A 27,550-nucleotide genomic window follows, 5' to 3' on the forward strand; every position below is an offset into this window, starting at 1 on the left:
TAAGCTAAATTGGTGTTTCTGCCCGGTTACAAACCGAACCCGCGACACTTGGTTAATGATCAGGTTTGTGTACCTGTTGCTGGCCAGACTTGTGCTTTGGCTGGCTCGTGACCTGCCACACAAAAGAATCAAGTTTATAAAACCCACAGGACATTTGGGCTGAACTTGAGTTTGCAGCAACATTTGATGAGCCACGAGGTTGTGGGTTCTGCAGCTTTGCTGGAATCTGTTCTAATTAGGAGTCCACAGGCAAGGGCATTGAGCCCTGTGCTCTGGGAACAATTTTCTCTTAAATTCTCTAACAACAAAAAAAAAGGATGCATAAATCCCATTTACATCTAAAAGGACCTATAAACTGAGTCTTCAGCCTCTAGTACCACACTGAAGTTTTCTCTTTTGTGCGAAGAGGCTTAATCACAAAATAACTGTTAAATTTCCTTCTCCAGATTAAGCTGTCATTGTTTAAAATACCTTTTTTGTTCCTTGCACTAGAAATGAAGTTAATTGAATGCATTTCTATTTTTCAAACTTTCCTGTTATTTTCTCCATCACAGGCTGACAGATCAGAGTAATGACTTCTTTCAGAGATTAACACCAGATTAAATTTTTTAAAACTCTTAAAAGTAACTCAATGTCTAATGCAATATAGATTCCACCCTTTCCCTTCCTTGGGCCATAACCAATGGAAGGGAGAAATAAATCTCATACTGCAACATAATATTAAACTGAAATTGGATGCAAGACTAAAATACCACCAACATCATTTTTGTTATATGGTGCACTGTTTTCTTGCATATTCTACTGTCAAGCAGTTGAGCTTCAGCTAAAGCACTTGTAAAGAAGAAAGCAAGCAACTCGTAACCTGAAAAACTGTCATTTCAAACCTAACCAAAAGAAAGACAAACCATCTCTAATAAAAGTTTGATCTCTTAATTCCTATATACTGTCTCCAAAAGCTAAATTACAAGCAGCAAAATACTGCAAAGGAAAATAGAGTAATACTTTTTTTAAGGAATGAGAATTTGGCCAAATTCAATTCTCAAACCTCCTAGGTAAATGAGGGACTAACTCAGGCTCTAATAAACATACATAGTAGCTCTCAATGACCTCAAAACTCTCAGAATCTCAATGACAGTACAGAAGTAGGACTTAGCTGTTTCTTCAGGTTCAAAAGGAGTAATGTGCAACTCAGATATAAAGAACACACATTACTCAGAAAGATGCAGGCCTGCATAACTGAATTTGTTTTGACTTACCCACCCTCTTCTTCCAAATCTCATCTGCATTTAAACAGATACAGTTTTTCGTAACCTGCTACCTTAGTGAAAGCATAAAGAGTGATCTAGAACCGGACAGAGATCTTTTGGGGATTGTTTTTTAAAGGCACATAAAGAACAGCACAGTGCAAGCCCAGAGTCCTGAAATCCTTTGGTTTAAGGAAGATTCTTTTCAACAGGACTTTCCAGACATTTTTCATATATTAACACAGCAGGACATAAAACATCTGTACAGGCTGTACATTTGATGGCATATGCCATATTCCACTGGCTTAGTTGTGCACACACCCCTACATACCTATGGGAATGCTAGTCACTAGGCACAATCATTCCAATACAATCAGAATGGCAGTGAAAAGGTGGTTAATGTATGTTTATCCACTCTTTATCACAATACAAGAATTCAGAAGACTCAAATATAACTATCAAAAAGTAAAGCTCAACACAAAAAACCATCCAAAGAACAGATTTTTCTTCACTGTAAACACTTAAACTAGGGAACACATTGCCAAGGGTTTGTGGTGGTGGTTGTTGGGGTTTTTTTTTTTTTTTTTTGTGGATACTTGCATTCTCATCTATGTACTGTGACAAAAAGGGAGTAGACCAATTTTGGGGAAAATTAAATCAATCTATGAAGCTATTAAACACAAAAATACCAGTTCTGACTTAGGAAATCTTTAAGCCATACATTAGAGGGTGATGAAAAAGTGTATCAAAGAAGCCACGTCTGTGAATATTTTTGCTTTCAACAGTATTCTGAACTGGCCCAGCTGAATGAACCTTTGATCTGACCTAGTGTGACTGTCTGTCATGTTCACCTTTACAAAAGTGCCACCAAGCACAGAATCTCTTACAAATTTATGACATATCTGGAACATTGAGATATTGTTACTTTCATTTAGCATGAGTAAGTAATCCACATAACCAGATTCACCTAGACAAGTCACTTGGAAACACAATCTTGACAAGACCTCTGACATACTATTCAAGAATGGAACCATTTGTGAAAGCTCCTGTTGAATAATTACATGATTATGGCATACAGAAAGCTTACAGTCTAAAATCCTAAATTGCATATACAGTCATATACAGTTTGAACTATTAATAACAGGACCACCCCAGACTTATAAATCATTTTGACTTGATGAACCTCTATCTATGTTAAGACACTAAGGCTCTTTCAATAAATGTACACCAGTGGAAAAAACAACTTGGATCGAAATCCAGGTGGCACTAGGCACCCTCAAGACATCAGAAGCTGGACTGAGGTAGTTATAGCACTTTTTATACTTGTCAAAGATGTCTTCAGCAGAACATACTAAACAAGGGATTGCTTGGAAGCTTAAGTAGTGAATGTCACGCAGAAGTAGCCAGTCCAACCACAAGACTGAATTGTTTCATATCCACTTGCACAATTTTTACAGTTCCTTCTGAAACCTTAAAACATTTCACAAAGGAATCAGGCCCTAAAATGAACCATGTTCTTCTTAGAAAACTGTTCAGTCTAATAAGAATGCTGTAAATGAGTCAAGCATTTTAATATCTCGAATTTCATCTGGTATCAAAAATTAGTATTAGAAAAAAATGTAACATTCAGGGATAAAAGATGAATTAAAATAGTCACAGAAAAACTCAATGGTTTTCTTTGTTTTAAATTATAGTAATATAACCGAGGGAAGTCAATTAACGTTGTGATTTCATAAAATTATTAAAAAGTTTGGCCTTGGAAAGCAAGCAGGAAACATGGCCTAAAACATGCAGTTTTTCAAGAAAGTGTAGAAGTTAAAGAGACACAAAAGCACTACATCCGTTTTACAAATTACATTTTGTAAATCTAATTATAGGTGCATCATCATGGAACAAAAATACAATACCCACACCCTACCTATTAAGCATTTTTACAGCCCTGATAACCATTAGCCCCGGAAATGAAAATAGGAAAGAGAAAGTGCTACAGCTGCAGAACTCCCTGCAAAAATAAGCAGCTCTATGGGACTTAAAAAGAAAAGAGAATAGGAAAAGAAGTGGATTTGTAAATAAGTTCACAGCATTTAATTACAGATCAGAAGTAGAGCCTACTAAGTCTACAGCAGCCTTTCAAGGCACATGAAGTTTGCTTAGCAAGAAAGCCAAATCGGATTTTTAATAAATAGCATAGCCTGGATTTCAAAGGGCATTGGATTCAACCTTCTGCTTCTAGGCATAAGTACAGATTTGGTGTAATTTTAGATAATGTCTTTGGACTTAAGACTTCAGAAACAGAACCTTGTTTGAGGCATAACAATACAAACGGCTGCTTTAACTTCAAAGCAGTGTTTAAAAGGTTTCAATAATAGAAACATTCAGCTAAAGCAAGAAAAGGATGAAACTGCAATGACAGAAATATCACCACAAATCCTCCCTGCTTTATGCAGTGTCATTTCCAATACACTTCAGACTGTACAGAAAAAGAATGTCAGTGCATCTATTATGGGATCATATGAACATGCATATTTATCATGAAAGTACAAAAACTCTTCTCAATATCTATTTTAACAATGATAGAAAATACACAGAACAAAGAATATTAAATGCTATTCTTTATCCTTCATTTATAGTGAAATATGATTTTTAAAAGAAATTTTAAACATGACATTTCATTTCCAGTTGTGATGCAGTTTCATCCAGTTTTAACATTATTTCACTCTAAGAAATGGGGGAAATCATCTCTAATATTTTAATAAATTTTAATAGAAGACTACAAGTACATCCTTGGCAAGCCAATGAGGCAAAACCAAGACCACAGAAAATAAAAAGTAAAGCTGAATAAACTCTGACACACACTTACTTACTCCCTCCCAAAAGGAATGCCAAACTTCTCATTTACACATCCCACTCAGAAGTCTGTTACACAGTTACTTTCCAAAACAGAACGTTTGCCTTTAGATCTGTTCACTATGGCATACTACACCGAACAGAGATAAAATGGATTTATTTGCTTCATGCTTATGAACTTTATTTAAATAAGGTTCCCCAATACAATGGCAATTGTCCTCCTAAAGGCAAAATGGAAACACTTGTCTTGTAATCTCTGCTCAAATAAAAACACCAGAGCAACTGGCTTAAATATATCCCTTTCAGTAAAACCCCTTGGCTTCTGGAATCTGTATGTCAAGATTCCTGTAGTGACATATATCTGTTCTTGCTTTCATCACTTAAATGAGGTAGAAAACCTTCTGAGTCCAGGAGCAACGTCCTGACATGAAGCTGGTGTGATGAAGAGCCAGGTTGTTACTGTGTGGTGAGGATGATACAACTGCTCATAGACAATGCTTCCCACAACCATTAGTTTTGTACACTGAGTTTAACACATCCTACTAATTACCCAGCACTACACTGGGCTGGCTTTGACACAAACACTTCCATATGATTATGTTTTATAGCTCAATAATTAACATCCATAAGCTTTCCTGTGAAAAAGTAACTCTTCTTAAGCAGTGGCATGATATCTTCAGATCGGTAAAAAAAGTCACAAAGCATTAACTTCTGTCAATATAGGTAGCTTTTATAAAATGATAACAATTGGTAAAAGAGAATACTTGAAACAATACAATAATATTATCTAATGATAGTGGCTTACCTTGTCTCTTGGTGTAATCTGCACATGGGTAAGGAAGGATGGTGTGGGAAGCAACCCTGACAACATGGCTTCCCTGAAGTCAATGGTGCTACACTAGTCTACTCACCTGAAGTTCTCCCACAGCCTGTTTTAAGCAGCCCTAATACATTTTGGGTCATGAACACATACAGCATTTCTAAAAGACAGTGACTTTGGAAATTGTCTGTACTACAGAGGATGCTTTAATGAGCATGTTGCTTTACAAGAGAAGAAACATCCACCTCTCTCCATTTTCTGGTTTATTATATTTTTTGCTCAAGATCTCCTTAGACACTCACCTGTATTTACCATTCTAATTTTCTGACTATGGGAAATTAATTTAAAAATGCAAAAAATTATTTTTCCTACCATGTACACTAAAACTTAAAATTCTAAAGTCTCTCTGCAATTTCCTCAGTCTTGTATGAAGACCCCAGGCAAGGATTCTGTGGCTAGATTATGCTGTTCATTACACCTTTGCAATCGTGATGCATTACTGCTTCCTTTACAGCCTATCAGCCCAGTCCTTGCACAGATATATTAACTCTGTATGAAGAAGAATGGTTCACTACGTGTTCATAGAGAAGATGGAAACTGCACATCATCAGTAAGATGCAACTGAGCCGACAAAAAGGATGCTTTGGCCAGAAAAGTAATCCCTGTGAAAAAGGGTAATACCTACTGTATTCTTCCAGCTCCTACCTCATCCATCTCCCCTCTCTCTCCTGAATGATCCTAAGCATGCATTGTTTTGTAGGACTTACCTACCTATGAACAGCATGCTGTTTATAAAAGCATTAATTACAGAATCATGGAATGGTTTGGATTGGAAGAGACCCTAAAGAACGTCTCATTCCAACCCCCCTGCCATGGGCAGGGACATCTTCCACTACACCAGTTTGCTCAGAGCCCCATCCAACCTGGCCTTGAACACATCCAGGGATGGGGCAACCGAAACTTCTCTGGGTAACCTCTTCCAGTGCCTCACCACCCTCACAGTAAAGAAATTCTTCCTAGTATCTAATCTAAACCTACTGTCTATCAGTTTGAAGCCAGTCCCACTGGTCCAGTCACTGTATACTCTTGTAAAAAGTCTCCATTATTCTTTTAGGCTCCCTTCAGGTACTGAAAGGTTGCAATTAGGTCACTCCGAAGCCTTCTATTTTCCAGGCTGAACCATCCCTATTCTCTCAGCCTTTCCTCATAGGAGATCCCTGCATCCCAGTAATCACCTTAGCGACCCTCCTCTGGACTTGCTCCACCAGGTCCATGTCCTTCCTGTGCTGGGGACCCCAGAACTGGATGCAGCACTGCAGGTGGGGTCTCACCAGAGCAGAGCAGAGGGGCAGAATCCCCTCCCTCACCCTGCTGGCCACGCTGCTTTGGATGCAGCCCAGGACACATTTGGCTCTCTGGGCTGTGAGTGCACAGTGCTGGCTCATGTCCAGCCTCTCATCCACCAGCACCCCCAAGTCCTTCTGGGCAGGGCTGCTCTCGATCTGCTCATCCCCCAGACTGTGCTGATACTGGGGCTTGCCCGTGTCCATGCTAAACACAGTAGTGCAGCTGTTTCCCCTTTTACAGACTCGCAGAATCACAGAAGAAGCTGAGTTGGAAGGGACCCACAAGGATCAGTGAGTCCAACTCCCAGCCCTGCACAGCATCATCCCCAAGAGTCACACCATGTGCCCAAGAGTATTGTCCAAATACTTCTTGAACTCATTTATTCACAGATCTTGAATTTCTAGTCTGTAGTGAATAGTATTAATCCAAAGCTTTGTATTTTATTTTCACTTCCCAATCTGTAATTTAAAGATTCCTGAGCAGTTTTCTTGAGTGGTTCTCCTAGAGATGAACAGCCATCACACATTTCTCCATTCTAAAAAATGAGGTAGAATGTGGAAATAAAGCCCCAGTGCCCAGAGGGAGATTAAAACCCTGCTCTACACACTCCTCCAGCCTGAGCCTTTCACCTCACAGTTTGAAACCTTTTGTTCTAACCATTTGATCCCAAGTCCATCAGGGAAGAATTTAGGCAAATTTCATTCTCATACATGAATTAGCAGCAGACTAAGTCAACTACCTCACAAGGATCAAACACTCCTCTTGCAAGTGCAGCCTGCTGCAGAGGTAAGCTGGCCTATCAAGGCAAACTCTGAATTTGGAGAAACGTGCTGTCCAAGATGCCAGGGTGAAGAACCGTGCTCATCACAAAAGCCTAAACAAGTAGGCACGTGAAGTGTTAAATACGAAGCAGTCCGGTAAAGGCAAAACTTTGAGCCCTAAGACTAAGAAAAGTGAGTTTACATTTATGCTGCTCACTGGAAATAAATTAACACAATAAATCATTAAGGAGGGCACTCCATTGGTGTAGCAGAAGTAGTTGACTGTAATTCAATGCTTCGGTGGGTGAGGAAAGAGAGATTTCTCCATCTGCAGCTTTCCTCTAAAAAGGTAAAGTCATATCATACAAATAGCACACAGAAAAACTCTCTCTAGAAAGTATGTGGGTACCCACCAGGTGGGAATCATGGTAAGTTAATCTTTATTTCCCTGTATCTCACCATGCAAAAGAAGTCACAGATTTTTCAGGAAGATTTATCCTAGTTTCTAGATGCTGTCATCTCTAGCAACATATGATCTATTTCATCACCTGATACTATGAAAAGTCACCCTGTGCAGGACTCGGGCAGTACCGCACTTCCTGTGTTCACTTTAAGCATTAGTACAGTGCCACAGAGCACAACTTCTGGGCTTCTCAGGTGCTTCACAACTGAAGCCTCAAAGAAAGCAATGGAGCCAGAATCACTTAATGACCAATGGAAGCACTAATGGCTTGGATCTTACAATGTTCTATCACACAAAAACTCAAAGGGATTAATTTACCTTGACCTTGTAGTACTCCTTGACTTCAGGCTGAATGGAATCAAAATCACCACTGATGTAGTCAGGCAAGAAGCTGAAAGGAAAGCAATGAGCAGTGAAATGAAAAATTAATCCATCTTACTATATTTAATATTTATTTTCTGAAGAGTACTACGGGGTACAAGCATTAATCTTCTAAAAGGAATATGAGTCCCTTAAAAGCATGTTAAGAGTTGATGTGAGGTGATACAAAATAAGGTAACAGACGAAATGAAAAACTGGTAAATCTATTGTTTCTTTGCTGGGGGAGTTGCACGTGGCTTAGATGCTTATATATCTCTCTGGGTTAGTAAGACTTGCATTTGCCTGGTCCTGGAAAGACAACTCTCAAATGTCTTTCAAATGTATCATTCAGTCAGCAAAGTGTTTGAAATAGCATATCTGAGTGCTGTACATCATTCGTCAGAGGATATCATTTGTCAGAAGATGATGATGATGATGCTTCTTGGACAGCTGGTATGCCATAAATGTTTCAAGGATTTGTATTTTAGTTGTTAGTGATGTCATCTTGATTCCACTCTTCTTGATTATTAAAAATACTCCCAAAATATGGAAGTCAAATGCTCAGTGATTTTTAACTCACATGAACTTAATTTCAACTCCTAACCATCACTTGTACAGTAATATTGCTGCAAAGCACATGGAAATAATTTTGTGATATTTATCTCATCTTGCCACATTTTTAAATGCAGAATGCTTAAAAATATTTATTATATGAATTTGTATCAAATTCATAATGAAACTTCCACTGTGCTACAGCAAGAACAGTGTAAGAATATCTTTTGAAAAAACCCACCATTCCCCCCAAAAAACTCAACACAGTTTGCAACCATCTTGCACAATTTCTTGAGTTTTAAGAAGCAGCTGACAGGTGAGAGAGTGTTTCCACTGTTTCAACAGATAAGGCTGCATTGAGTTGTGAAAGAAAAGCTGTGATTTTGGTTAACTCTACTGCTACCATACTTTACAAGGGGGATGAGAGTTCATCAGCAAATTAGTTTCCAGTTCAAACTGAGTTACAAGGAATTGAGCAAAGTATATTGGAACATATTTTTTCTGCCACATGATTTTAGAAGACTGCTGCATGGCCTAGAAAATCCTCATATCAGTAAAACTTACAAAAATTTCATTTTCTGGGTCTGTACAGAGATTTCAAAAGAGACGCGTGGTCACTGGCCACCATTTTTTTGAAAACTGAAAGCAGCTTCAGCAGAAGCCGGTAAGCACAATTGTTGTGAGTTAGGTCATGTGCAACCACGGCATTTCAAATTCCCTGCTCTCTGCTATTACTAAGGTTGTTACAAAAGGATATATTCTAAAAATAATCCCTCTAGAAGTGATGGTCCCATACTTGCAGTGGTGGGAAGTGCAGTCCCTTTCTGCACTGGGTTTGACTGAGGACACAGGAATGAAGTAGGAGAAATGCAAATACTTCAGTGCTCTGTTTCATATGCCTTCATCAGTGTGGTTCAAAACTAAACAGAAAATCAGGTTTGCTCCTTCATTGTAAGACCGACCTTTCCAACGTACAAAAAATACCACATTTTCAAAAGTTAAAATTTAAATAGCTGGTTTTTACCTTTCCATGAGTTTCCTAATTAAATACTTACTGAATACAACAAGCCTAAAAACCTGCAGGTATTGTCTTTCAATTTGTTATTTTCTAATTATTTCTTCCTGATTGAAACAGAGCCATTAAAAGTAAACTCACTCCAGGCATTTCAGTGGTGTCCCTGAATGCAAGCCCTGGAAGTGTTCCAGCAGGTTGGGCAGGAAGAACAGCAGCCAGCTGTCATGGAAAGCCAGGTTGGTATGACAATGACATCCACTGTGATGAAAAAGCTGTTTATCTTACTGAAATGTCATATATAAATCCAAAAGGGTCTTTCTTTTTTCTTTTCCCTCTACAGCAGCTACAGATCACAGTGCTTTTAAATAATCAACTATTTCTCCTGAATGCCTCAAGAGACATAAGCGGGAGCAGAATTAGCCAAAAAAAAAGAGTATCTTCTAAGAATCAAGTGCTCCTTCACAGTTTTTGTTCTCATCCGAAGTAAAACTATTTCCAGTCAAAAAGCTAGTCTGAATTTTTCCACACAGAAGGAACAAGCATTTCAGTTGCACCTCCCATGGAGTCTGCTGGGGCTCCTGGTTTCACTTCCTGAACATCTCTCCTCTGCCAGCAAGCTCTGTGTCCATTTTCAAAATACCCTCTCTAAATCACTCACTTGGAGCAACCACAAAACCAGAAATTACTAAAGGGAATATGAAATTGTGGCTGGGAACTTCAAATTTCGAGATGCCTAGGCCTCCCACTAATGATCATGAAGAGAAGAATTCCTTCTTGTTTTCTCCTTCCCTTTTAGAAACATCAGAAACAAGGAAAGATCAGAAAGTCATGCCTGAGGAATTAAAAAAAAATTAGTAAATCTCAACTCCACTGTCTGCCTCACAGACATGAAAGAAAAAGTCTGCTTTATCTCCAGAGGGAGGATAGCTGCTCTTTCTAATTCACTGACAATGCAAACCAACAAAAGTAAGGCAACATTCAGTATAGAGTCAAAGGCTGCATTTGACACAGTCCTTTTTGAGTTCTGTGGAACAAATTGCCTGATCCAGGTGAACAGATTTGAGTCAAGGCTCTTTCCAATTAACACAAGTGAACAAAGTTCATTGTGTGAAGAATTCTCCTTGACTGACTAACCTCAGAGATTATCACTGATATAGAAATAGGAGAAATAGTTGAGATAGAGGTATATGGAAAAAAACTTCATACTAAAGTAACTCAAGAATATTTTGTAATAATTGGTTTTCACTTGTTTGCTTTCATATAGTTTTGTATTTACTCCTGAGTACAGGCTCTAGTGCAGGAGAACAGGCTCAGGAGAATCACACATCGAGCTTACTTCTATGTGAGTGGAAGAAATTATGTCAGGAAAAAAGTAACAAGAAAGGCCTCTCCATAAAAGTTAAAACAGCTGCCCTTATTTAATGTACAGATTAACAGCAGGTATTCTATTAGTCTAACCCATGTTTTCCTGCCCTCTGAACTCAAATTCATGAATAATTCTTATTCTGATGCATAACTGTATTGAAGATGACATATTCTAGTGACATATCTAACACACATCCTTTAGTGAAGTTTAATTTTTTGCCCATGATGGCAAAATACGTCTTTAATTCCTAGTGCAATTTAAAATTTTAATTTCTAAACAGTCTAGATGATGCAGTCTATTCCATTTCAGAACCATATTTTATCAGTCTCATTAGCTATTAATTACCACTATGCATATAAGGTCATGACCAGCTCAGCTGGCTTGATTCTCTGCTGCTTTATATTGACATATATCAGGAGTGAGCCAAATCCTTAATCCTGATGGGACTGAAAGTATAAAATTCATGTGGGATCAGCCTAGTCTACCAAGTCTTTTCTAGAGCTGTCAAGAAGCATAATACCAGGTACTGGGCAACAAAAAATCTTCAGAGGTTTGGGCCAACTGGAGTTTTTCTTACTCTTTTCAATCTCTTTTGTTTTTTCTGGGTGCTGAGGGGTTTATTTTGTTTGGATTTAGGTTGTTGCTTTTTGTTGTTCTTTGGAGTTGCCGTTTTTTTTCCTCATCAGGGTATTTTAGAATCATACTGCATCCATCTAAAATGAGTAGGGAGTCAGGAGGGCCGGGATTACTTTCAGAAAAGGATGCAAAGGCACTTCCATACCAGACTACTTATCTTTTACCTATGTAACTTTTTTTTTTTAAATAAAACCCCCGTAGTTTCCATATGAAACCTTTAAGGTTTAGCTAGCTTAAAAAGAAAAAACAACACTATTTCTCAGCAGTTTGGAGATGGATCCCAGCTAGATGATTTATACAAATTGGATAAAGGCTGAATGTTGACTGAACAGTTTTATGAACTCCCAGGATGCTGGGCTGGAAAGCAGGGGGAAAGAAAGATATTCCAGTGAGTTTGACATAGTTTCCAGATACCCCAATAAATTTTTAGTCAGCAGTACCATAAAGCAGCAACTGATTCTTATCATAACTCTGAGGCTCTTATGCTAAACAAGCACAAGTGTGCCTTTTGCCTTCAAGTAATACATCTAATAAACACAGCAGTATTGTTTTTAAATATTCAACACTAATGAACAGTGTGTTAAATTTAAAACATCAGAATACCAGGCTCTTTATTTGCTCACTTTAAGAATTCAGTGTGAAGTGTTAAAGATATGTTTTCACACAGTTATGAAAAAGAAAAACAAAGAACACAAAAACCCACACCAAACCATCACACTGTAGCAGTTTATACCAAAAATCCCATGCTGCCTTCTTAAATAAAATGCTTGGGCATAACTACTCAGTTCTATCATTAATTCAAAGTTACAGCTTCCTAGTACTATTGACTTATCTTGTGATGCAGCTCCTTTAGCACATAATTGCATGCAATTAACCTTTTTTAAACAAATTTTAACATCAGAGACATGACCATTTAAAGGCAGTATATGCATACCCTTTGATTCCTTCAGCTACAGCACAGAAAATAATCCCATGCAGACAAACCGTGTGTCCCCCAGCTGCATCATCTGAGGGCACAGAGTCGGTTCCCTGTGTTTTTTCTTCACTACTAAAAATAAGTTTAAAAATGGGTGTCTTTTACCCTGGACTAATAGGCACACACAAGCTACATCCCTGGGGAAAAAAAATCAGTGACGATAAAATGCTGCAAACTGAAGATGAAGCAGTCAGCTCCGTCTTTTGTAAGCATCTAGTACTTGGGAATACAGAAGATAAAACTCTCTAGCACTACTTCAGGATAAGTATTAAAACCAAAGTTTAGCAAAAAACCCCCAATAAACAAAAATTAATGCTCCCAACTCTTAAGTTTGCTAACTGTTAAGGTGCACTTTCAGCTTGCCCTTCTGACATCTTGACAAGAAGAGTGAGGGCTATTTTCACCAGAAAGGCATTAAATCTGTTTAAATCTGTCAAAAGTATACTGTTATCTGCTGTGAAGATCAAAGTACCTTCTTAACTCTCAGAGACATGTACAGCACAAGCAGACACCTTTTATATATTGTCTCAGAGCAGCATATTCAGATGCTCCAAGCAGCTGTACAGAGGTGAGTTTCTGGATAAGGGAGAAATGTCAGATAGTAAGATATATTCAGACTTAATGTCTATTCAACCTCTAAATATCTTCACGCATTACCTGCAAGGTTACCACAAGAAAGGGTCACACCTGCAGCTCAGAAGCCAAACACTAAAATATCAATACAACTAATGAATTCAAACTGGACATAGAAAAGAATTTTGGTTTGATCCATCTTGAAAAAATGCCACAAATGATTCCACAAATTATTATTACCATAAGGCCTTTAAAAAAACAGCTAAACCCCAGTCCTTAGCTTGTCCACCCTCTACTTTCCAATCAAGACTCTCTTGAAGTCAGAAGGCTTACTTTTTCTGACTCCGAGGTTCTCATCACTGCTATTTTGATCCCCAAAGACTCCCGTATCACTATACAGTGTTTGTAGTATGCTGGCACTGACAATGATGCTCTAGTTCTGTATGAACTTGGAGAGAAAAAACATCAACAAAAAATCCCCAACAATTTCCCATGCCTTCTTCAAAGACCTTAATAAACCCTAATGTTCATTATACAATTGCTTATACAAAACAATTCCTGAATAGCATTTTGCACACTACAATAAATCCAGGTATGATTTAATAAGACTTAAAAAAAAAAAAGGGAGGGGGTACAATGACAGCACTGTAAACACCAATTTAACAAAGAAAGCAAGTATATGCATACATCAAGCTACACACAGAGAACCTGAATTCTTTGCACGGACTGTTAGCAAATCTGCATATTACAGTCAGATAGTTCTGTGGTTAAAAGTACTTGAAATATTTGGCAACCTTGAAAAGCAGCCTCTTTTTTCCTTACTTTTTAAAGAGCTTAGTTTAAAGAGCATGTAAGTATTATTTCATTTGCAAAACCTACGATTTAAAGAAAAAGATAAAAGCGTGTAAAGATATGAAGGCAATAATGCATTCATTTATGCTTGTCTGGTACGCAGTGTCACCTTGCAAATAATAAAAAAAAAATCTAAAATAAATTGAAGAACATATTACCTTCAGCTCAAACTGCTATGCAAAGCACACATCAGGGGGACATCTTCTGCAGGGGAGAGCCAACTTCCTCCCATTATCATTACAAATCTGAAGAAGCTTACACCCTGCCTCAAAACCTTATCCCTCAGTGACGAAGATGCGTATTAATGACAGCTACAACTGTTGTATTTTTCTTTTTAATAGTCAGTATTTGAAACTTTGCTCCAGTTGCAATCGATACTGTATGAAATAAAGTCATGCTCTGAGATTTAAGAACTGCTCACTTGCTTTCCATGGTGCTGAACATCCTCCTGTGTATATCTACTTCATGAAAAACCCAGTGTGCACAGAACAAGCAACTCTCAGGGACTGCTGCTAAGTATCTGTAGTTTTGTTTTTATTACTCATAGACTGAAGTATTTCTTAAAATAAAGAATACCTGGCAGCAATACATGATCTTAGAGCAAATTAAAGCTGAAACTCTTCAGCACAACTCAGCATTGCACAGGCTCAAGCACCATGCCTTGCTGTTGGACCCATGGCAAAAGGAATTCAAAAGAAGAGAGCTTAGCCGTGAATTTTTATCCTTGCACAGGGCAGCATGGCTCAGGGCAGCACGGTTCAGGGCAGCACATTAACTCAGTGGCAGAAAACGCCCCAGTGTCTCAGCATGAGTCACCCACAAGGACATGATTTTGAATGCTAACAAAGCATAAATACTTGTCTGGAAGTGCCAGAATCCAGTCTTCAGGGACCCAAAGCCAGAGGAAAGGGGGGAGAAGATCAGCACTGTAGCCTCTGACAGGTGAGGCTCTCTGACTCACTGAGAAGATAGAGGCTGACATGACACCCAAAATGGTTTTCCCTCTTCATGTCAAAGCAACAGATGGCAGAATTTGCTCAAAAAAATTGAGGAGAATCAGCCATTACATTAAAGAAATGTAAATTATTTATTAACATTTTATACTGCCTGTGAAGAATGAAAGGGATGTGATCTAAAATGTGGTAAACTTAGAGCAGTCACAAACTACGCAAACACATTTAGAAACCAGTCTCAAAAAGGTGGCACTAGAAGCCACAGCAGGCTCAGGGCTTCATGGAGTGCCACCCAAGTTAGATGTTGCTGCTACAAGGCAACACACTTTTCCAAGACAAGATAAACAATTACTCTTCTTTCCCAGAAGTTCTAGAAACATGCATATTACATTTTTCCACCTAATCAGAGTTACTAACAACGCCTACAGTGCGGCTTGAAAACTCAACTATACAATTTTAAAAGTCAGTTTTAATGAGTAGTGTAGGAACCCAGAGTGACGAGAATATTTCTCTGCCTTTTTTAAGGGTTCTTACCCCTCTGAACAACACTGTTTTAGCCTCCAACCTTGGAAAAAATTACCAACGATCAGACAAGAACTAGAAAATACAGTGGTGTGAATTAGGTGACAGACTACTATGTAAGATTGTCACAGGGTGAAAAATTTAGAGGTTTTGGGCTTCTCTTTGTAGTAAATAGATAAGAGTAAAAAATATCAAAATGGAGGATTGTTGTTGATCTCTAAACCTTCTTCTCCTTCTTCTACTACTCCATGTTCTGCAGTAAAAGTAGTTTGGAATGATTGGATAGAGAATTCCGCAGTTCCTGGCCATGTTACTGAATAACTGGTAGAAAAGTGAAAATAATATATGTTTTTAGTAACTATTGGTCAAAATATCTTTAAAAGGCTGTGTAGATCTTGATAGAGAGACTTCACTCCTGCTTTTCTGTGCTCTATACTGTACCTGGGTCAGGCTAGTGGCTCTGTTCTTCAGATAAGACTTAATAAACAACTATCTGGAAGCATTGAAACTCAAGGAAAAGTCTTGGTTTATCTTTGAAACTCCTTGCAAGGACTTTTAGAAAATTCTCTCCCATCAGGAGGAATTTGATTTATGGCACGGTTCAGTGTCAGACTAGTATTTAAACTCTTGGTGTCCTTTCTGTGAGCTTTCACACCACTAAGAACACTTAAAAGTCAAGCACAATCAAAGAGTAAGAAGTTACATGTGAAAGATATTCACTGGGATTTCCTTGCTTCTATTACTTTACTTACTCTCACCTGAGTACCTTAAGTACCTGCCCCAAATTTAGCATCTGTTTACATACTTACAAAACCAGGAAAGAACATCTTTGCAAGGGAGGTTGAACTTAAAGATGCCCTTTGCTTCTTCAGGCTAGAAACTGAAGTAAGTAGCTTGCAGCAGAAATCCTCTAGAGCCCTTTCTACAGAATGAGTCATGAATGCAATGAGAAGAGATTTATCCCCTTACTGAGTAACTTGTTGTAGTGGGTTCGGTTTGTAACCAGGCAGAAACACCAATTTAGTGTAGTGGTTTGGTCCAAAATACTCATTACTGTTTACCTTCTGTGAGATAAGAATTAGGAGAAAAGCAAAGCAGGCACAGAACTTGAAAGAATATAAAGAAGTTATTAACAGACCTAAAAGAAGAAAGAGGGGGAAAAAAAAATCATACCACACCTTCAGAACTCTTCTCCTCCCCCCACCTTTCTCCCTTCTCCCACTGACAATGTAAAAAGACAACCCTTGAGATGTTCAGTCTGTTTACCACTTCCATAATAACCTTGTTCAGTCCATTTAGGAGGAGGAGTGTCTCTTGCCCATGCTATGAAAACATTATCACAACGAGCCAGCCACCCGGGTTGGTTCTCTGCTCGCATGTGAGTCCCTTCCCCGACTTGCAGCTTTTCTCACAACTGCTTTCGAGGGTCCACTCTTGAATTACTGGGGTACAATTTTAAGGTTGAGCTGTTCAGAAACAAAAGTTCTCTTCACCCATCTCTGGGAGCATTTCATCTCTAAGAACAGAGGCCCTCCTCCTTCCCTGGGAGCAAAGGGTCCTCCTCATCTTCATCTCTAGGACTATCTCTGGGAGCATCTCTAGGAACAGAGGTCTTCCCCTTTCCATGTGGAGTAAGCATCCTCATCGCTTCCATCTCTCCTTGTTCAAACTTCTCATCAAATTACAGCTGCATCAGCATCTGCCTATCTCAGCGCAGGTGCTTTTGCTCACAAGTACAAGTTGAATGCTCCACCCCCCCATGCCTTCATGAAATTACAACAGGTACTCTGATATATCATAGCTTCACAACAGAATTTCAGTTTTAAGCATCTCCTCTTTCTCCTCCCTCAGGTTTTCAGTTCTTCACAGCAATAAAAGGGTTAATCTCACCTCGGCCTTGCAGCTGGAATTTCGATTATTGCTGTTGGTCACATGATCTTTGCTGGACAGCGGTGCAGCTTCAGCTGAATCTTGGCTGCACTGGAGAAGGGGAGCTGAGCCACTCCATCTGCACAGAGCAGGATGGGGGATTGGGGGGGGTGGTCCACAGGTGGAACAGGGCCCATTGGCTTCAGGATGGCCGTGGCCTGGCCCGAGCAGGGCCTGGGCCAGGCCCGCCGGCTCCCACACGGGGCCCGCAGCCACCTGTCCCAGCACTGGAAACGGGAGAGGGCTCTGCCCAGGCTTTGTCTATTCTTAAGGGTGTATCACAGAGGCGGTCACAATTTAAGTGGCTTAAAGAATTGTCCATATTCAAGCTGACCAGCTGGTAGGTTCTGTCAGGTTAGAGGAAGCTGTAAGCACCCCTTTGCAAGAACATCACTTCCGGGACTATGCTTTGCTAACCTATGACACTTGTTCCAAGCAGACAAGAGGAAATCTGCAGGTTTTCAAAAGTCTATATTATGCTGCTCCTGTTTGGGCCTGCATTTTCTTTTCTGATTTTCACTTACACATCATTTTACAGATGGATATTCTGTGGCCAGAAAAGAGACACCTCTACACTTAGATAAGTAGGATGACCAGCCATGAAAGTTAATTGTCATATAAAAATTTACTTTAGAAACACCTACACAGAAGATAAGAAGTCTTCAGGAGAAAACCAGAACATCTGATTACAACAAAATTACTGAAAGGCAGAGTTGATTCTGTACAGTTATTGAACATGCTTCCTATCCTAGGCTCTGATTGCCTGTAGAGGAACGACTGAGCAAACCATTTTTATTTCTGGTGAAGATGTGCTTGAGTACCTTAAACATATTAATATGATTCCTTCAAGTTTCGAGCCCTTACGCTGATAAGGTACATAATATTTTGCAGAGAAACAATGCATTGAGGATCCTGAAAACAGCCGGACTACACAGAGGAACAAAACATATCACTTCATGTTTTTAGGTGGTGTGAGCCCACGTGGCAAGGAATGGAGAAACGACACATAACAGCAGACAGCTGTTTGAAGTCTGTTGTCTCTATATGGCTGAAGCTGGGTAAGTCACTGGGAGGCAGAAGTTTTATTAAACCTTCTGCTGCTGACCTCTGCTGCAGTTTCTCCAGAGCTGACAGAGAACCAGGATATTCCAGCAGAGCATTAGCATTTCAAAAGGTACCTGCACCTCTTGCCTAGCACAGCACAGCAGCATTAATTAGAGAGACAGCAGAAGATAAATGCGCATACAAAATGAGAGTTGGGCTCTATATGATGCTGAGTAACCTCTACCAAAAGAGCACCCTCCCTTTCATCAGAAAAACTCAAGGGAGGATTCTCCAATTTCTACACAATCTGGCTGTACAATGCATGACCCTATTCCACTTTCTGGAACTTGTGATTTGGACAACAGTGTATTGCAAAGTTTAACAGAAATGCTTTTAAGGTTTGTACTAATTGAAAAGATGAAAGGTATGCCTCAAGCTCTGAAGGAATTGGTGGAAAACTGTTTAGTATACCAGTGTTTCTGTCTTCAGTAGGCTGGAGCATCACAGCTGGGTAAAGCTCCTGCAGCTGGCAGAGATCTTACTCACTTTAATCCTTGCTTTGCCTTTCTGACTGTGTCACCACCTCTACAGAGTCAAGGTACCAGTGCCATAATTTAGTTCACAAAGTCAGCAGGTTTACAGTTATGAATACACACAGCCAGTTCTCTCTTTCACAAGATTAAAAGCGTTTCAAACAACCATTTTCATGATCACAGCTGCAATTAAAATGCCTCTGATAAAGCTCTAATTAAAGAATAAAACCACCTTTTATAGTTACTTGACATATGGATGAAATTAAGAAACAAAATAAAGCTGCTACTCTCATGTATCAATAAATCTGCCTTCTGATCACAGCCTGATGTACTCAACTGAAATAGTTTTTCTAGCAGGGTTTTATTTGTTCAACTTTTTATAAGGGATAAAGAATGAGAGACTGACAAAATGTGTTCACCTAGGGAAAAATCAGCTCTCTTGACATTTTCTTCTGTAAAACATTTAAACTGCTATACCAAGCAGGTAAGTTCATACCTATGCTCTGCACCTTAATAGATGCAAAAGGATGTCTGGTTGACAGTGACTTGCCGGACATAAATCATTATTTCTTTCCACTGCTCATTAGTGAACAAACCTACATGTAATGAAATATAGTAATGTAAGGAAACCTGCTGCAGTGTCACCCTGCCACTATACGGGCTGTCTGCTTTCCCAAAGACTCCCAAGTAAAAGGAAATGCAATTCTAGCTGTTAACATTCTCCTTTAGTTTAGCTGCAGTCAGGTTCCTCCTCCTGGCAGTCAGCACAGCTTCCAATGCCTCCTGGAAAAAAAAAGCCTGTTCTAGAAGTTAGCCATTACCATCACCACCACAGGGAAGCTCCCTCCAGCTCCCCAGGTAGCTAATCTGAAAAGAAGACATAGCAATTACACAGCCATGGTATCCAGTGTAAGGGTGGGAAATGCTCCTTAGGGGAAAAAACTCTAAATTTTGCACTGGCTGAAGGACCATGTCAAAACCTGAAGTCCTTCTTGCTTCTCAGAGCTTCCTTCACCCCTCGAAAGCACCAGCTGTCACAGGGATATTCAGAAGATACAATCTTTTCCTATCTTTAGCTGGAATAACTGATCAGCAGCTAATCAAGCCAAGATAATTTACAAAAGCCAAGGATCTAGTTTATATTAACTATTTCACAATTTAGCCCACAGCTGATAAATATTAAAAGAATAAAGCAAGCCACATCCTTTCAGACTTTATCTCATACCTGTGGAGTGACTACCATGGACACACAGTACTCATTTGACCTACCAAAATTTCACCTTCTGCTTATCAAACTAATTTTACCAAGGAAATACTGATCCTCAGCACAACATAAAATGGCTTTCATAATCACAGGAGTCTGTGCTGGTTTTTATGTTAGCAGTCCTACTGCAGGAGAATTCACAGAATCATAGAATGATTTGCCTTAGATGGAACCTTAATGATCATCAGTTTCAACCCCCCTGCCATGGGAAGGGACACCTTCCACTATATCAGGTTGCTCAAAGTCCCATCCAGACTAGTCTTGAACAATTCCAGGGATGATAAATACATCAAGGCAACAAAATTTTGCAAGAGGTCAAGGTCCGCAAGTAATGCCTCCTTCAGATCACATTAGATTTCTACCACTGTGAAGCCGTTACCACAGCTGTCACTAACAAGCACCAGAAATCTGCATGCATGTGCTGAAATCCTCACTAGGTCCCAATCCTTCAAACCTGCACACGTACAGACTCACCTGGCACACACAACCGGGGGAGGGAAGCTCTGCATCAGCTCCATCTGAAACCAATACAGCTACATGCAACACAGCTGGTGAGTCACAACACACATGGAGTCCAATGCAAAACTCAAGCTTAGAAGCAATTTCATCATTACATTCAGAATTGGTAGAGCAGAAGAAGATGTAAAATTATTTTTTTATATTTTAATACATTCAAAACAGAGCAATTTTCCACATAATCTTTGCTAAGAAAAAAAAAAAAAAACATACCACCAACTAAACACAAACCATAGACAAAAAAAAAAAGAGAAAAAAAAGGAAAAATAAAGCACCTGAAAGCATGACCAAGAGAAATTTAAGGGCACTGTGAAGGGTCTCCAAGGCTACATTGAGAACTTGGTTGACTGAAGTGTATATAAATCTGAGCTAGCTTTAGAACAGCTCAGAGACTGGTAGTAGAGTAGTTATAATGGCAGTGCTTGCTGTGCTTGTTTCCAGAACATTGCCAACTTCACATATGAGACTCTTAAGTGTGTTCAAGAAACAAATGTGTGTGCCTGTCCATCTCCCCCCACCCATTAGTCAGACTAGGGTGCTACAGTGTATTTTCAGCAGAGCAAGCAGGCATGTGCTATTAAGCTTTTAATACCCAGGCTGTGGCTGGGATCTACCTACCAAACTCCATCTGCCTATTACTTAAGCTGGCTGTCCCTATTAATGTTTCATCAAAATCAAGGAAATCATACTGTGGAGGGAAGGTTTGAAGAGAACCTGAGCCAGTCCTCCCATTTGTATCTGCAGCACTTCGTTTACTGCTACTTAAGAGCACAAATGATAGCACTGAGATAACTACCTACCTGACAGATAGAAGATCCAGGCAGGTCAATGTATAGATTTGTGCTTATTTGTAAGTGGCAATCACAGAAAAAAAAAACCTGTGCACTGGATTGAGGCATTAGAAACATTACAAACATACACACGATAGTATAGAATTCTCTGTTCTCAATCTCTCCCTGTAGGGTATGCCCAGCCACTGCCCTGGAGGGATGTCTGCTGAGATAAGGAGATTGAGCAATCTCCCAGCAGGATCCCCCTGGGAAGGCAGCCACTTTTCAGCTACAGTGAGAAGAAGACAGACCCAGAATCCTCTGGGAGACCCTGTGCAGATTGTTTGTAACCCACTGGCCTTTACCCTCTGACACCCATCCCCTGTATCCCTATAAAAGCTAGCCCTCTACCCCTGTGAGGGGGAGAGTGAGCTCGTCCTGGGCTTTCCCCTTCGCCGCAGTACAGACCAACAATAAAGCTACCTTCCGTGCGGAACCAGCCACACGAGCCTCTCGTCTCTCTCTGGTCTGGCCTGGAGGCTGCCCTGCAGAGCTGAGCTGAAATCACGAGCTGATAATCACTAAAGAGCTGACAGCCTCTGCAAGGGCCCTCCTGCCAGCAGCTGAGGGAAGACACCGGGCCTCGGGAAGGCGATTCCTTTAGGGACCATTTCTCCAGACCAGTCACAGCTTCCTCGGTCAGAGCTACTGACCCCTAACCAGCTGTCATATCTCCCCTCCTTGATCCTCCTTCTTTTCCTCTTTTTGTCTATGTGGTCTAAAAGCACTCTCAGAAAAAAATCCCTCACTCTCAATAAGTAACACATAGGCCAAAAAAATCCCTGTCTTGGCCTCTGCAGAAGTAATTTTCTATCAAATGCAGTAGCTGAAAAAAATTTAATGTCAATTCTGATGCTGTTGTTTCCCTGCTTATTATAAAAAAAATGTAATAATATCCCCATATGAGTGTCACAATTTATTATGATTAAAAAATATAACCCTTACCTGCTATTCTACTAAGTTCTATTATTGTCATAACCACTTTGACTTAGTATTTTATTAAATTTCAACACATTAATTAACTTTTCTTGTAGGATGAGAACTAGATCTTAAGGACACAGATTTACCTATAAATAATACAAGTGCAATGATGAGCTCTTATTAAAAGCGATTCCCTTTATATACAGTGAGAGGAGTTGTTCCTCAGGGAAGATATTCAGAGGTCTAATATCCCTGCTGCCATCTGCACCATGTGCACTACAAGAAGGGAGAGGAGAACTCTGAGTGGATGCAGCATTGGAAAGGCTTTGGAAAAGACTGGGCACAGATGAGCTGTGAATCAGACACTTTGAATTAGTGTATACTGAGATGCTCTGGGAGCAGCCTGAAGACTACCACAGGTGACATGGAATGTAACCATCATTAGAGATGTCATTCAACAGAAGATGTCATTCAACTGAATGACAGTGTGGCCCATTCCTTCAGTCTAAAATTCACTACTACATAATTTTTTCCACACATTTTAATACCAGTAGGACATTAATTCTCAGGTTGATAAGTTTCTGAAAAATGTGTAAAGTTAGGAGGATTAGACCTATCTACCTGATAATGAAGTAAGAGACACATATTTTACTGGAATAGCAGAGAAACTGTCGCTGAGGTTACTTTAGTAATTGTTCTTGGAGAGAAGCGGAAAGTCCTCCTGAAGATTAACAGAGAAGTTTACTTCATTGTAAGCAAAGCATTGCCTAAATCCTAGGCTGTTAAATACCTGTTAAGTTCCAATGCAAAACAAGGCTGCACCAGCCAGCTACAGCCAGCCAGCTGGTAATAAATTGGAATTTGGACTGACATGCTGATAAAAAGGCGCCAAGATTTTGGACCATTCCCGCCTTTAAATTCAGCTCCAGGTACTCCAGGAGGTACAGCACACCCACTCTCTCTACATAGCAATGAACCTCAGGTGCAGTTGACACTGCAGCAGTTTTTGGGGATCCTATAAGAAGTTTCAGGCAATGTGGCTCTTTAAATCTAAAAAACACCACCTCCCTTACCTAGATAGGAATGGCCATGATAGAGAGGGAGGTGGAAAATATCTTTGTTCCAAGCCATTAGGTCGCAGCCAGGTCCAAGGCCCTAGAAGGGCAGGCTGCAGCATTCATGAGCCAGTGCAGCTTTTCCAGAGGCCAAGCTGTGGAATCAAAGGGCAATTTCTTTTCAGTTGTACTCCTGGCTGATGTTGGTGCATGGAAGAGCTCCAAGAAGGAGTACATAGGAGCAGTTTTCCCCATTTGTTTCTTTTACAATGTGGGAAAAACAGTTTACAAATGCAACTTTCAGATGAGAAAATAATTTCAATTACTTTTAAAACACAGAAGTAAGGAATTAAAGCTACAACCTACTGGTAATTCATGCTTTTGGTCTCTAGATTCCTATAATATGTTTAGAGATTAAAATAATTCACTCTTCGGAGCTAACGAAATGGAACAAGCCAGTGTGTGAATGTTGGAATGTTGGCTAATTTACAAAGAAGGTTGGGGAAAACAATAAAGAAAAATCTACACTTGGATTGACAACTTGTGTATGGTCCTATGCCAGGATCCTGCCTAACACACTTGAACAGGTGGATATATTAAACCCCAGAAGCACATGAACTAAAAGGGAAATTTTGATGAGCTCTTAAACAGGGTCATGAGTATGATTGTATTTCTGCTGATGCTACTAAAAGAAGTCAAAACTTGCCATGGCTTTTCCAGTGTGAACGTGGCAAAGGAAGCACTTTCCCCTCTGATTAAAAATGTGATCCTGCAGAATGGGAAGGCATCACAATCCTGATGAAAGCCCTCTTCAACATACTGGGAACGCTATTAAAGTTCTTGAAACCACTACTGAGGTGTATTACGATCACATATATGCATGACAGCACTGACCACTTAATCCCCATTCTGTCATAGGCAAGTTGGAGAATAAAAATTACACCGACACCCAAGGGTATTTTATAATAGAATACGAAATAAAACAATAAATTTGCAGACGATTTTGGCTTTGCCTCATGGTATTGCATTATGCACCAAATATTCCTGGCCTCTCATTCATTACTATTTAATTACAACAGAATACCTTTCCTTCAGACTTAATTAACCTCTGAAAGGAGTTTGTGACCTTGGGATCCTCCTGCGCATTTGCGACGTGCTGTTGGAATATTGCTCTGCCTGGAAAAACTTCCTTTAATGCTGAGATTTAATGAAGTGCACAGGTTTTTACAGGGAACACACAAAATATGAGAACCCTGTATGTGGTCACTTAATGAACAAGAGCTAGAGCATATCAATTAGAATCGTAAATCAATACTAAATTAACATTAAAAGATGCCACAAGAGTATCCCCAGAGGAGAGGCTCATTACAGTAAACGTGATCATGAATGCTCTTCCCTATTACTTTCACTGTGGGGCAAAGAAGAGGGAGTAATGAAATGAGGAGGGATTGGTCCATTTAATTCCTATTTGTTTAAGCTAGCAGAAGCTTAAGTATCCCACTAAGCCAAATGACAGTGTAGTACAGTTCCAGCTCCTGTCTTTGTCAGAAAGTGCCATTCACACTGAAACACTGTGACCCTGAACGGAAATCGGAGAGCAGTAACCTTTTCCCAAGATGAGAGGCAGAACCACAGCTCATGCAGTCGCTTTCATTGCTTTGCTGCAAGCTTTGAACGATGGATTAATGTTGGCCCCTTGGCACCAATCAGAGCAGACTGGTGCTTGCAGAGTAGGTGCTGGTCCAGTAGCTCACTGGCTAGGAATGCTAACTCTTCAAAATGGATTCTTCACCATCCTGAGAATTCCTTCTGAGAGCTAAAAATTGTACCAATCCATGCATGCTCCTCATACAATTCCCTCCTGTACAAAACCACCCCAAAATCACCTCATGCAGTTTTAATTTTTTTCCTTCAATTGAATGCATCAGAAAGAAGAGATATTGACATCCACATCTGTCACTTCATTAATTACAGCCATGTGTTGTCAAACCTCACAGATGATGTTTTAGCAAAAAAGAAAAAAAAAAGGCACTGGATTCTTTACTGACTCTTTTCAGGTGTCTTTTTGGGACAGTCTTTCACCACTCAAAATACCTTCATGTGCACGATTCCAATCTGATCTGTCCACCAGTATTTAACACCCCTGCTGCAGCTTATAAAATTAGAAAACATCAATCCTCCTACAGATACCACTGGAACTTGCAGAGGAAAATAACAAAGCCTTCCTTTCTTTCTTTCTTGCTACAGAATAGCAGTTGCTCCACTGGAGTTATTACCCAGGTTTATTCCAGAGACTTTTCTCCTTTTCAGCTTTAGTATCAAAAATGTTTTCACTCCCTTCCCATCTTTTTCCTTGTGCCCTGCTTTTCTCCGTCCCTTCCAATTTTTGCCTTTTTTAGATTATATCCATGCCTAACCAGTTTAGATCCTCCAAACACCAAGGCAAAACCCCTGCTGACAAAGAAACAGAGATATTCAGAATTCTGTTGCATTGCTGCATAAAGACTCTATGATTCCAAGCCCTTGCAGAGTAACTTCACTTCTGCGCACAGCAAGCGACAACCACAGGCACTGCTCTGGCCCACAGCTGGATACCCACCACTGAACAATGTCATTGGACTTGTAACACACACCAGTTGCAGAAACAATAAATCAATCAATCAAGCAATCACTCTACTACCCACTCACCAGCTTAAAAAAACCCCCAACAAACAAAAGCTGACCTAGAAGTCCTACCAGTCTCATACAAAACATTTTGAGCTACACCCACATACTAGTCTCTTTTTTATGCTGAAGGAAAAGGGGAAGTCCAAAGGCACAGCCGTTTGTCTGCTGCCATTGCTACCCCCTCTGCCACTGTTTCATACATCAAGCACTCTAAAAATATGCCTTTTCTAACCTGCTGATCCTTATCAATCTTCTTCACTTGCATCCTATAAGGTCTCTCCACACCAATGGGTTAATCCAGTCTCAAACTGCAAATCCCTACTTTTCCTTTCACTTAGTCACTCTAATTTATGCAAAACACTTATAATGAATAAATGAAGGAGAAGAGCTAAATGATTATTTATTGCTTCTATTCTTTTTTTTTTTTATATGCCAGATACCTTTTACACAGAGATCAAAACACTGAAGAAAATGAAGATCAAACTTCATGCACATGCATACTCTGTGGTCCAAAACATCTTATCTACATGTTCCCATTAGTCACATGATGTGAATACCTTCAACTACCCACTCAACTTAATTTCAAAAGAAAGAAACTTATTCCAGCTGGAGTTCCTTAACCACCAGGGAAAGCCAAGCAGTTTAAGAGTTAAGCAGTTTGTGTAGGTGGGATATCCCTCGAGAGTTAGACCAAGAATAGAGCAAGAACTATTCTTAGACCAAAAATAATTTATTGCTACGGTATTAATTTCATTCCTGGTGTTACTGCTACTATTCTAAATATTTTAATCACTGTGTGGGCACCTCAAAGTTATTTCACATACAGTAAGCAGTAATAATTTCCAACTATTTCCAATGATGGAATCAGAGTAATAGATGCTCAAACAACATTTACACAGTTAAAAGGTTTTTTGTTTGGTTTGGGTTTTTTTTTAAAGCCCCAGGGATAAAAATGGATTATGTCCCAGTCTCTGGAAGATGTGGTTACTGACAAAGTTACAGTAGGAGTCTCGCTCTTGTTCCATCCATTTCACAGGTTGTTGTAACAACACCAGGTTGCTGAAAACATTAGATCCAGCTGTGGCAATTTCCCTGCTTGCAATCACCATGGAGAAGTGATGCATCAAGTAAAACATTAGTTATAGTGCAAGAATTCAAGGCAATGCATGGAGAGGGTGTAATTGCTTAGGCATTCTAGTGCTTAATATCTTACCAATTAAGTCAATAGAACATCCTGAATTTGCACAAAAGGCAATGTGGGTCCCTATTCAACAAGCACAGGCTCCACATGTTTCTGTGTTGTGACAATAAATAAAAATACCTAAGTAACACTAAAAAGAGAACAAAACTGACAAGCTTGCATGGAATCACAGTTCCCCTCATTCATCAGGTGCATTTCAAAATCCCAAAAAAAGCCACGACCCAATTTCTAGCAGGATCTTCATGTTGTGTGCCCACAGAGATAGTCACTGGTCAGTCTTGGTTTGTTTCTTCTCTCTCTAGA

At 39.6% G+C, this 27,550-nt stretch overlaps 1 protein-coding gene across 3 annotated transcripts in view; it reads right to left on the bottom strand.

The window, feature by feature from the left end:
- The window catches only part of TPK1 (thiamin pyrophosphokinase 1), a 309,265-nt gene that overhangs the window by 155,974 nt on the left and 125,741 nt on the right, over positions 1–27,550 (bottom strand). For all 3 annotated transcript variants that reach the window (XM_042043467.1, XM_042043466.1, XM_042043465.1), the window contains one exon: positions 7,801–7,873. In XM_042043467.1, coding sequence (XP_041899401.1) covers positions 7,801–7,873 — 73 coding nt within the window. The remainder of the gene's footprint in view (positions 1–7,800; positions 7,874–27,550) is intronic.

This window comes from Corvus kubaryi, unplaced genomic scaffold (assembly GCF_017639235.1).
Source record: "Corvus kubaryi isolate FWS band 111438036 unplaced genomic scaffold, C.kubaryi_AGA036_p1.0 37398, whole genome shotgun sequence".
NCBI classification, from domain to species: domain Eukaryota; kingdom Metazoa; phylum Chordata; class Aves; order Passeriformes; family Corvidae; genus Corvus; species Corvus kubaryi.